Source organism: Schistocerca nitens, chromosome 11 (genome assembly GCF_023898315.1).
Source record: "Schistocerca nitens isolate TAMUIC-IGC-003100 chromosome 11, iqSchNite1.1, whole genome shotgun sequence".
Taxonomy (NCBI): Eukaryota; Metazoa; Arthropoda; class Insecta; order Orthoptera; family Acrididae; genus Schistocerca; species Schistocerca nitens.
In genome coordinates, this window is record NC_064624.1 from 81,154,214 (window position 1) to 81,166,442 (window position 12,229).

General features: G+C 41.5%; 1 protein-coding gene across 1 annotated transcript in view; it reads right to left on the minus strand.

Annotated features, from left to right (window-relative positions):
* Nucleotides 1-364: 364 nt before the first annotated feature.
* Nucleotides 365-12,229, minus strand: part of LOC126212663 (uncharacterized) — a 139,615-nt gene continuing 127,750 nt past the window's right edge. Inside the window, exon 6 of the mRNA XM_049940085.1 lies at nucleotides 365-894. Coding sequence (XP_049796042.1) covers nucleotides 577-894 — 318 coding nt within the window. The 3' untranslated portion in view covers nucleotides 365-576. The remainder of the gene's footprint in view (nucleotides 895-12,229) is intronic.

Genomic DNA, 12,229 nt, shown 5'->3' on the forward strand with positions numbered 1-12,229 from the left:
ACTGTGGTGTTGAGGAACAGACAATACAACAAACTGAAGAACAGCCAATTCCACAGTTTTAAAGAAGGCCTGAAAGGCGTGCACACGAACTATGAGTACTGCAATCTGGTTGTCACCTTTTAACCTCTGAAAACATTGTGTGTGCATATGCACATGCTTAGTAATTACATATGGTCATAACAGGAAAAATATCAAAAATGGAGTGAGAATGGTCATAAAATGGCAGGGATATCACCTTCAACTGCTTGACTTTTGCAGATCTCTCTCACTGACTATTTTGCAGACAGATTCTATAAACGGCACTTAAATGGTTGAAATATAATAAGTAGCTTGTAAGACAAGATTAACACCTTCCTTCATTTACTATAGTCATTCATGCTTAGTGCTTTAATATTTTGTATATATTTATATGAGTACTTTGATAATATTGCACTACAATCATCCTATTACTCAATACTCCCCACTAGTTTACAACACTTAACATACAAAAAATAGAATTTTCATGTTAGACAGACACTGATAAGAAGAATAAACACAAAGTATCACAAGAATCTTTCCGCTGCCACAGTGTAAGTATCAAAACCGAAGAGCCATATCCTTGGCAGCAAGTGTAGGAGGTGCAGAAATTTTTATCGGCCGGGCTGCCAACTCGCTGCGGGCACCCTCGACAGCTACAGGCGGACAGTTCTCCTCCTCCGCCTCCATTTTCCTGCGAGTGAGCTGCAACGCCCGCTTCACGGCCAGGCGTTGCCGCACGTGGAGCAACTGCAGTGGCGACATCGGCCCCTGCGCCTTCGCAGAAGTCCGTCGGCCGTGGCGGTTGCCGTTCGGTCCGGTCGGAGTATCACTTCGGTTATTCACTGGGACGTGGGCCAGCGGTGTGCGACTGCAGGTCTGTAGTAAGAAGAATATGTATACATCTGATATTGCTCAAAAGTAGACAGATCATAACTTGTTATTCAAAATATTAATGTAAGAAAACTGACATCAGAATTACAATATTCAAAGAATATTACCCACTTACACAATGCAACTGACACTGCTTTTGCCCATTGCAAATAAAAATTTTGTTGTGTTTGACATGCCAAAAACATACTTGCCGCATAATGCGGTTACACATTTTGAAATGTTCTCAGGTATTCAGCTGATTGTCATCATACAGATGGTGCAATATTTTGGCAAACAGACTCATTGCCATCTTCAGGTGATCCTGCTGACTGATTACAGACCCCTTTCCCTCCCTTCTATTGTCAATCACGAGCCCGCGATGCCCGAGCGTGGTTCCGCTTTTGATACAGTGGAGGAAGAGCGAGACATAGTCCTGCATAGTGTGAGTGGGTCTTCCCACAGACAGCCACTGTGGTCTGAGCACACTCTAGACTTGAATGAAGGTGTTGGGGAGGGAAAAAATATACTAAATGGCACCCAGGGTGAGAACGGTTTGTCATCAGGACTGTCTGAGGACAGCGAGTGAAGTCTGCCAAAATATACTGCCATTAGAAAGATTCAAACCAGCAAATAACCTTAACCTTTTCAAAACAATCATACAGCAGGAAAGCCCAAAATTGTGCAACAATTGTACATACTTGTATTATAATTTGAATGAAATTATACTATACGCAAGTGCCCAAAATGAGGTAACCTATATGTTGTGGAAAAGCCTCAATCTGCCTATTCTAAAGTCAATAAATTTTTCGACCAAAAGTGTTTATACTTCCTCCTGCCATAACAAATAAAATAGATGAAGTAATGTTACTAATACTCTAAATTGTCCTCACGATAATTGTCTCGTCGACATATACAATTCGAGTATTTGTGCTCGGTAATGTTTGCTGCGAAAAATTAAAGCAATGATTGTAAAGAATATGGCAAAGTAATAGCGGCAATGGTTACAGAAACAAGAGAACAAGCTGCTGGTTGACAAGGTGGCATGGAAATATGGGGGGAGCCTTTCATTTACAACTTTTCCAAATGTATTACAGCAAGTTACTCCTGCACAGAGCATCCTTATACAACCAAAATTTTCAGCTATGACAGACAGAGCAAGTCAATAAAGAGGGAGAAAAAACATTTCCTCAAAACATTATGTAGGCAGAATTTAAATTTATACAATCTTTACACAGGAGCCAATCACAGAAGACATGCAGAATATACCTTCTGATGTTATACTCATCCTCTGAATCTTTCAAAATAGCTTTCAATGACGCAGAATTTCTGGCACATTGCTCCTCTTCCAAGCAGGGGAAAAGAATGACATTATATAGACAACAAGAATGCAATGCCTATTCAATTGTTCTTTATGGCCAAATACTAAATAACAATGCTATCAACATAAAAGTGTGTATTACTTTAGCATTGATATTAAAGAGAAAGATGTGATACATGACATTTCTTGTCAGTTTTCAACAAACATCTCCAGGAACCTAACTGAATGTGCTCAGTAGAAGATGTGCCTAATAACACACGTGCCACACATGGCGTGAATTAAGTTTCCACTTGAGCCAACATTTTTATCATTTAATATCTGCCAAATACTGAATCTTAAACGGAGAAACTTGTGACCCAGGACAACCCAGTCGGTAGAACATTTGCCCGTGCAAGGCAAATATTCCAGGTTTGATCCCTGGTCCAGCACACAGTTTTAAACTGATGTTACAAATTAGCACGGATAAAATACAAGACTGGAAGATGCTTTGTGAACGACCTACATAAGCAAAAACATTTTTAAGAAGAAGAAGATGGCAAACATTATACGAGGATAAGTCAATTTTTATCCGCAATTTACTTATATTTTTGTTTATTTTGGTAGTACTATTGTTTTACTTTGATGACACATACTTCATTTATCTGATGTTATATCTTTGCAATTTTCAAGCTGCTGTTAATCATAGGCTGCTCTGCTGTCTATTTGCACGAAAGTAGAACAACGTTCAGTGATCCGTTTTGTGTGGTCAGAAGGCGTATCAGGGGCCGAAGTTCATCGAAGACTTTTGGTACAGTACAGGAACAGTGTTTTGCCACAACAGTGTCTACAAATGGATTGAAAAATTCTGAAACGGTCACACAAGTGTTACACACAATAAGGAGCCGGACGACCCTTTACCACCACAAATGAAGAATGAGAGTTCACAAGAAATGATTCTCTCGGACAGATGATTAACAATAGATGAAGTGGCACATCGTCTGCAAATTAGTCACGGTTCTGCCTACGAAATCATTCACAACAGACTACGGGTGTCATAAAGTTTGTGCAAGATGGGTCCCAAAACAACTCACACAGTTGCATAAACAAACGCGCTTGGACATCTGCAAAAAACATTTGGATAGCTATGGTAACAAAGGGGACAACTTCTTAGACAGGTCATTACTTGTGACAAAACATGGATCCATCTTTTGGAGCCGGAGAGTAAACGGCAGACTATGGAACGGAAACATCCAAATGCGCCATGCAAGAAAAAGTTCGAGACCCAACCGTCTGCAGGAAACCTGATGCTTACTGTTTTTGGGACGCACAAGGTCCAGTACTGGAACATTACGGGGAAAGGGGCACAACAATAAACAGCGTACATTACAGTGAGATGCTTACTGACAGGCTAAAGCTGCAATTCGAGGCAAACGCAGAGGATTATTGTCAAAAGGTGTCGTGTTATCGTACAACAATGTCTGTCCGCATACTGCTGCCCACACTGCTGAAATGCTCCAGAAAATCAAATTTGAAGTACTGGATCATCCTCCGATCTCACCCCTTCTGACTATCACTTGTTCGGCCCATTCTCAGGCATTAAGATGCCGTCGATTTGCCTCAGACAAAGCAGTGAAAGAAGCACTGCATTCCTGGCTCGCAGCTCAACCGAGAACCTTCTTTTATGAGAGCATCGGGAAGCTCGTACAACAATGGACTAAGTGCGTCGAAATGAAAGGAGACTATGGTGAAAAATAATGTTCTTGAAAGTTTCCTATTTGATTACAATAAAATTTTATAACTACTTTGTGGATAATAGACTTACCCTCATAGTATATGAAATGTATGTGAAGGTTCAAAAAATTTTTTAACGTTGGAGGGAAGATATACCGATAATCATCTCCAAATCGACCCAAATAAGTGGACATGATGTAAAATCATTCAGTGTCATACATCATCATAGATCAGTAGCAGACAACTGCTGGTTTCTGCTCTCCATACTCATTCATTTGCTATACTAGTTGCAGCAGACATCTCATCAGGAATTGACTGTAAGCATTCACTCAATTCGTGCAGCCTCTATTGATGACAACTGTGTCGGAGATTCTACTCAGTTAAACGATTTAATCAACAGAGAACTCTTCGATGCCTTCCAGCTCCCGTTTGAAGAAAGCTGGGTCTTTCAGATATTTCTGTAACTGTCTATTCTTATTACAACAGTTCCTTTCCTTGCGCCAAATTAGTTTTGCACAGACTACCTAACGATTTGCACATTCTTACGTGTCACTATTTTGCAAGATACAAATTATTTAATTTAAATAAATTAATTACTTCAGCTTCAAAGGACACCAGAACTGAAGTCTCTGGTGTTTACGGTTCTGATGTAGAATCATTTGGGGAACTAATCTTGGTCATTTTGAGCTATACAGCCAATTGATGCTAATATTAATGGTTAATAAGAGCCACCACAACTAATATTAATGATTAATGTGAACCACCACAATACTTCTAATGTTACAGAAGACAACTCTTGGCGGCAACAGCTAGTATCACAAGTACAAGTAGCATTAGTAGTGATCAAATGGCAAACAACTTGTAGGTTACTACAAGTTGCCGATAGAGTGCAATGTTAAGAGTCACCTACCACAGAGGCACCAGAGGCAAAACTAAAGAAAAATTTAGACACATTCATAGGATCTGTCCAGCTGGAAAAAGCGTCTGACAGTGTCAAAAATGGTGCAGGATGTTCTAGATTCAGAGGAAAATATGCGTACGCTATAGGGAGAGATAGGTAATATACAACATGTACAACAGCCAAGAGAGAATAATAAGTATGGAAGACCAAGAATGAAGTGCTCGGATTAAAATGAGAGGAAGACAGGGATATTGTCATTCACCTCCTGCTGTTCAATCTATACATCAAATAAGCAATGATGGAAAATAAAGAAAAGTTCAAGAAAGGAATTGAAAGTTAACATGAAAGGATATCAATGTTAAGATTCACTGATGACATTGCTATCCTCACTGAAAATGAAAAAGAATTACAGGATCTACTCAATGGAATAAACAGTCTAATGAGTAAAGAATATGAACTGTCAGTAAATGAAACATAAAGATAACGAGAAGTAGCAGAAATGAGAACAGCGAGAAGTTCAACATCGGGACTGACAGTCGTGAAGTAGGTGAAGTTAAAGAATTCTGCTACCTAGACAGCAAAATAACCCTTGACAGATGGAGCAAAAAGGACATATCAGGCAGACTAGCACTGGCAAAAAGGTCATTGCTGGCCAAGAGAAGTCTGCTAGTATTTAACATAGGTCTTAATTTGAGGAAGAAATTTCTGATACTGTACATTTAGGGCACAGCATTGTATGGTAGAAAATCATGCACTGTTGGAAAAAGAGAACAGAAGAGAATCGAAGCATTTGAGAAGTGGTGCTACAGATGATTGTTGAGAATTAGATGGACTGAGGTGGTCAGGAATGAGGAGGTTCTACACACAATCGGAGAGGGAAGGAAAATATGGGTAACAGTGACAAAAGAAAAGACAGGATGGTAGGACACGCATTAAGACATCGGAGGGAGCTGTAGAGGGTAAAAGCTGTAGAGGAAGACAGACTGGAATTCACATGGCAAATAATTGAGGATGTAGGCTGCAAGTGCTACTCTGAGATGAAGAGACTGGCACAGGAGGGAAATTACTGGCAGGCAGCATCAAACCAGTCAGGAGACTGGGGGGGTCGGGGGTGGGGGGTGAGGGGGGGTATGGTCACAATGTCGGCAGCAACTCGTCTGTCGAGACCTTCCGGTGAACACTGAAGAGACGACACCACTCTGTGCCACTGTCTTGCCCCAACACTCACCGAGCGCAGCGGTAGAGTTCTGGAATTTACACACCGAAGTCGTGAGGCTGGCTGAGCAGGTGCAGATGCAATAGCTGCGGATGGGCTCTGATTAACATCTTGTTTCCTGGCACCCTGTTTGTCAACTTCAGACGGAATGTTGTCACAAAATCATTTGAGGACAGCAGCACAATGGTTGGTATTCCCTCTGTAACAGCCTAACAGCTACTCAAACATTGTTGCTACTAACATACACTGTTGTACCATGGCAATTACACATTTAAGACATGTGTTCTGGCACAATTTTCTTGGTTGACACTGACATCAGTGTCTACCTTGTGCAGACACGATTGCAAGCCAGATAATCAATTGCAACCGAAATCTGCAAAAGACTCAGAAATTTCCACCCCTGGACACAAGATTTTAACGATCTGTGTCAGCTTCATCACTCCTTTCAAATGGACATCTGTGGTTGGCAACATAGCCGAGTCCATCTTAGGTGCAGATTTTCTCGAACAGTACATCTTTACAGTGGATTTGAAAAATGCACAATTCGTAAGGATAGTCGACAGTAGCGCCGTAACTGGAATAAGGGGACACACTGCGATTGACATATTAAGAGAAGAGACATATCAACACATATGACAGGCCAGCAGCTGACAACAGTGACGAACAAGAACATTAAGAACAGTTGTGTGTAAGCCGAAAAGACACACAAAGATACTGCTAATCCCAATCCACTATAGACAAAACCTGTCACGCCACACGGGGATATCAATGATCGTTCACAGACGGAGAATATTGGCCGTGTTTTGCTATCGAACTGGCACGATCTCAAGAAGTAGCGTGAAGTGCTGTTGAGTGGTAAAAAACTGTTACATGCCAAGAATTCGAATTTAAGATTAAAGCTGTATCCGATAAAAACAGAGTTACACATTGTTTGGACAGAAGAAGATACTTTAAAGAAGAAAGCTGCTTTCTCACAAAGCTCACGTAATGATCACACTGTGGAGCCTCCACTTGTGTCACGTATGTCGACGTAACAGTACGGCATTAAGCATGACACCGTACATTATATATGCGCCACTCCTGGCCTACCAGTTTTGCAATAGTCTGCAAAATTCCAACCAACAGAAACAAAACCAATTTTTGGGACATGCTCCAGGCTGGAATTACCCGTCATTCGGACAACCCGTATCTGTCACTCTCCCATCTGGTCTGTAAGAAGGGTGGAGCTCCTGTGGTGATCATTGTGCCTAAATGGCAGAACTGTTCCAGACATTATACCAGCTATTTAGGAATTCACACGTGCATTACAGGGCGTTTCAAAAAGAAAGAGCAGATTTCAAACATTTATTTCTCAAAAACTACAAATGATAGAAACACAATTCAAACGTTTCTTGTCAGAGAAAGGTTCAAAGTTTTTCAATGGTCCGCGCAGAAGTTCCATGCAAATCCGCAGTGGCGCTGGCGTTTGTTTGTAGGAAAATGGCGACGACACCACAGGAACGATCATTTTGTGTGCTGCAATTTGCAAAGTTAGAGTCCATTGTTGGTGTGCAACGTGCATTCCGCCGTCAATTCAACAAACAGCCGCCTCGTCATAAGCAAATTTATGAGTGGCATCACAGATTCGTAGAAGATGGTTGCATCTGCAAGCGAAAAAGCACGGGTCGTCCACGCACATCGGATGAAAATGTCGAGCGTGTCCGTGCAGCTTACGAAAGGAGCCCTAGAAAATCCACGGCACGGGCAAGTCACGAACTAAACATGTCTAAAACAACGGTATGGCGCGTTCTGAGTAACCGTCTGCACATGAAGCCGTACAAACTGCAGTTATTGCAAGCATTGCGTCCTGACGACCACAACAAAAGGTTCGAATTTTCAACTGCAATTCTACAGGACATGGAAGAGGACAATTTTGCCGAACGATTAATTTTTTCAGATGAATCAACGTTTCACATTTCTGGTAAAGTTAATCGGCATAACGTACGAATTTGGGCGAGTGAAACTCCGAGGGACGTTATTCAACATGAAAGAGACTCACCAAAGGTTAACGTCTTTTGTGCAATTTCGGTAAACAAAGTTTATGGACCTTTCTTTTTCATGGAGAAAACTATCACAGGAACCATTTACCTGGACATGTTAGAAAACTGGCTATTTCCTCAACTTCAGGAAGATTCAAATCACTTCATCTTCATGCAAGATGGCGCCCCACCACACTTCTCTGAACCTGTACGACGGTACCTAAATAACACCATTCCAGGACGGTGGATTGGAAGAGCAGGAGCACAAGATCAATGTCATCGTCTGTGGCCTCCCAGGTCACCAGACCTTACACCCTGCGATTTTTATTTGTGGGGGTACATAAAGGACTGTGTTTATGTCCCACCTATGCCCGCTACTCTTCAAGAGGTACGACATCGAATTGTTGCGGCCGTGAATTCGGTAACTAAAGACCAGTTGCGTCGTGTGTGGCAAGAAATGAGATACCGGTTTGATATTTGTCGTGTAACAAATGGTGCTCATATTGAGGTACAGTTTTGATATTTGTTGTGTAACATTTGGTACTCATATTGAGTGAAGGACCGTTGGAATTGTGTTTCTATCATTTGTAGTTTTTGAGAAATAAATGTTTGAAATCTGCTCTTTCTTTTTGAAACGCCCTGTATTTGGCACAGGAGGTTCCAGTGTTTTAAACAGCTGCCAAGCTTACAACAATATTACTGTGGCACCTCGTGAAGTACCAAAGACAGTAGTGATTAACCCCTTTCAGCCTGAATTTGTTTTTATACCATTTGATGTCAAACACTTCCCAAACTTGACAAGGCAGTGTTGACAAAGTACTGAAAGGGCTCCCATTTTGCTTTGCATACCTGGATGACATTCTTGTGTTCCTACAAAAAATCCAATTACACGAAAGACATATTGCCGAAGTGCATCAGAGATTATACAACATCATTTACCGAATGAAGGTAAGTGTGTCACTGGCAGAACAGAAGTAACCTTCGTAGGACACAAGACCTCGGCAGGTGGTACCCCTTACAGATAAGACAGCCGCTTTACGAGACCTCCTGAGGCCAGCAAACTATCAGCAACAATGACATTTTCTCAGAACTGAATTTTATTCCTGTCACATCCACACAACAGCATCTGTACAAACAGAGCTGACAGATGCATTCTCAGGTTGTGAAACCAGAGACAAATGAACACTCAAGTGGACTTTGGAAATGGAACAAGCTTTTTGTGATCTCCAGGTGAGTCTCAATAGTGCAGTGCTTCTCGCTCACCCTATACTGTCTGTGCCATCGGCTATGGTCGCAAATGCTAGCGAAAATGCAATTGGACCTGCTGTATATGAACAGGGTGACCCGCAAAGGCAACTGTTAAGCTTCTTGTTTTGAAGGAAGTTGCAACAGGGACAAAATGTTCAAATCTCTGCAATTTACTAAGGGACCAAACTGCTGAGGTCATTAGTATCTAGACTTACACACTATTTAAACTAACTTATGCTAAGAACACACACACACACACACACACACACACACACACACACACACGCACGAGGGAGGATTCGAACCTCCGGTGGGAGGGGCCGTGCAATCCTTGGGTGCAGCATCTCAAACCGCGCAGCCAGGGCAAAAACAATGGAGTGCTTACAACTGCGAACTCCTGAGAATTTAAGAAAGTATTAGAGGTATTTCTGCTTGTGAATCGTAGGTTGCCCTGTAACAGTATACAGGGCTATTACAAATGATTGAAGCGATTTCATAAATTCACTGTAGCTGCATTCATTGACGTATGGTCACGACACACTACAGATACGTAGAAAAACTCATAAAGTTTTGTTCGGCTGAAGTCGCACTTCAGGTTTCTGCCGCCAGAGCGCTCGAGAGCGCAGTGAGACAAAATGGCTACAGGAGCCGAGAAAGCGTATCTCATGCTTGAAATGCACTCACATCAGTCAGTCATAACAGTGCAACGACACTTCAGGACGAAGTTCAACAAAGATCCACCAACTGCTAACTCCATTCGGCGATGGTATGCGCAGTTTAAAGCTTCTGGATGCCTCTGTAAGGGGAAATCAACGGGTCAGCCTGCAGTGAGCGAAGAAACGGTTGAACGCGTGCGGGCAAATTTCACGTGTAGCCCGCAGAAGTCAACGAATAAAGCAAGCAGGGAGCTTAACGTACCACAGGATGGTGCTCCACTGCACTTCCATCATGATGTTCGGCATTTCTAAAACAGGAGATTGGAAAAACGATGGATCGGTCGTGGTGGAGATCATGATCAGCAATTCATGTCATGGCCTCCAAGCTCTCCCGACTTAACCCCATGCAATTTATTTCTGTTGGGTTATGTGAAAGATTGTGTTTAAGCCTCCTCTACCAAGAAACGTGCCAGAACTGCGAGCTCGCATCAACGATGCATTCGAACTCATTGATGGGGACATGCTGCGCCGAGTGTGGGAGGAACTTGATTATCGGCTTGATGTCTGCCGAATCACTAAAGGGGCACATATCGAACATTTGTGAATGCCTAAAAAAACTTTTTGAGTTTTTGTATGTGTGTGCAAAGCATTGTGAAAATATCTCAAATAATGAAGTTATTGTAGAGCTGTGAAATCGCTTCAATCATTTGTAATAACCCTGTACATGGACCCCAAGCCAATAGTTTCAGTGTCAAGTGTTCTCCTCGGCCATTCGGATGTACAGAATTTGTTAGTGAGTTTACAATGAGCATCCACCTCATAGAAGGTGCAGAAAACATTGCAGACAATTACTTTTCACATGTTTTTAGTTTGGTACACATTTTGTATTACACAGTCTTGCGATGGTAGTGTCGTATCTCAATGAGGAACTCGAAACTTTCAGCAAAGGCCAGAAGCATGTAGAGGAACTACAGCTCAAGTTTAAAAGAATAGTTGACCATGCACTGGAAAGATATGCACCCAGTAGAACAGTTCGTAAAGGGAGTGAATCTCCATGGTATACAGTAACTGTAAGAAAACTTCTAAAGAAACAGATTACTGCATAATAGTTATAAAACAAAGTGTACTGCTATAGATAGATATGTTGAAAGAAGTGTGTTTGGTTCTCATGAGAGCAATGCATACTGGCTTCAATGACTACCGTAGCAGAATATAGTCAAATGATATTCCACAAAACTCAAAGACACTCTGGTCATACGTAAAGGCTGTTAGTGGCGCCAAAGTTAGTGTTCAGTCTCTAGTGAATGAGGCAACTGAAACTGAGGATACCAAAGCACATGCTGAAATGTGTAACTCCATTTTCAAATGTTACTTTACAAAGGAAAACTGAGGAGAATGTCACAATTTAATCCTCATACCACTGAAAAGATGATGAATATGTATAAGTGACAGTTGTGTTGAGAAACAGCTGAAATCGTTAAAATTGAACAAAGCTCCAGGCCCGATGGAATCCCTGCCAGATTCTGTACTGCATTTACTGTTGAGACTGCCATTCTCGTGATTATAATGTATCATAGATACCTGTAACAAAAAGCCATGCCCAGTTCTTGGAAAAAACACAGGTCACACCTGTCTACAAGAAGGGCAACAGAAGTGATCCACATAACTACCATCCAATATCCTTGACATTGTTTTGTTGCAGAATCTTAGAAAATATTCTCGGCTCAAACATAATAAGGTATCTTGAACAGAATGATCTCTTTCAATGCCATCCAGCATAGAGTCCGAAAACATCAATCACGTAAAACCCAACTCGCACTTTTCTCGCATGACATACCGAAAGCTTTGAATTGAGCCAGTCAAGTAGATGCAGTAACTCTCTATTTCTGAAAAGCATTTGACTCAGTGCCACACCAGGGTGTATACGTGGACAACGAAAAAAAATTCCCGGATTTTTCCCAGATTTCCCAGTTAAAAATACACTTTCTTCCGGATGAGAATACTTTTTTTTCCATGTTAAGTAACAGTACAAATTTCCTCGAAACTGTAAAACTTATGAACCCTTTAAATGATTGTGGTTTTATACACCAGCATAGAATTTCCCGACACTTTGAAAAACGAAACTCAGAGGAAAAAACACGTTTTAGAAAGATGTCTGATGTGCAGCAACATGTACACTGCATATTTTCGTATTCCACCAAACACTGCATGTTATTTTCCGAAGGATTGAAATCGATATTGCGATGCGCTTTTGTAAGCCAGTTGTAGCTCATG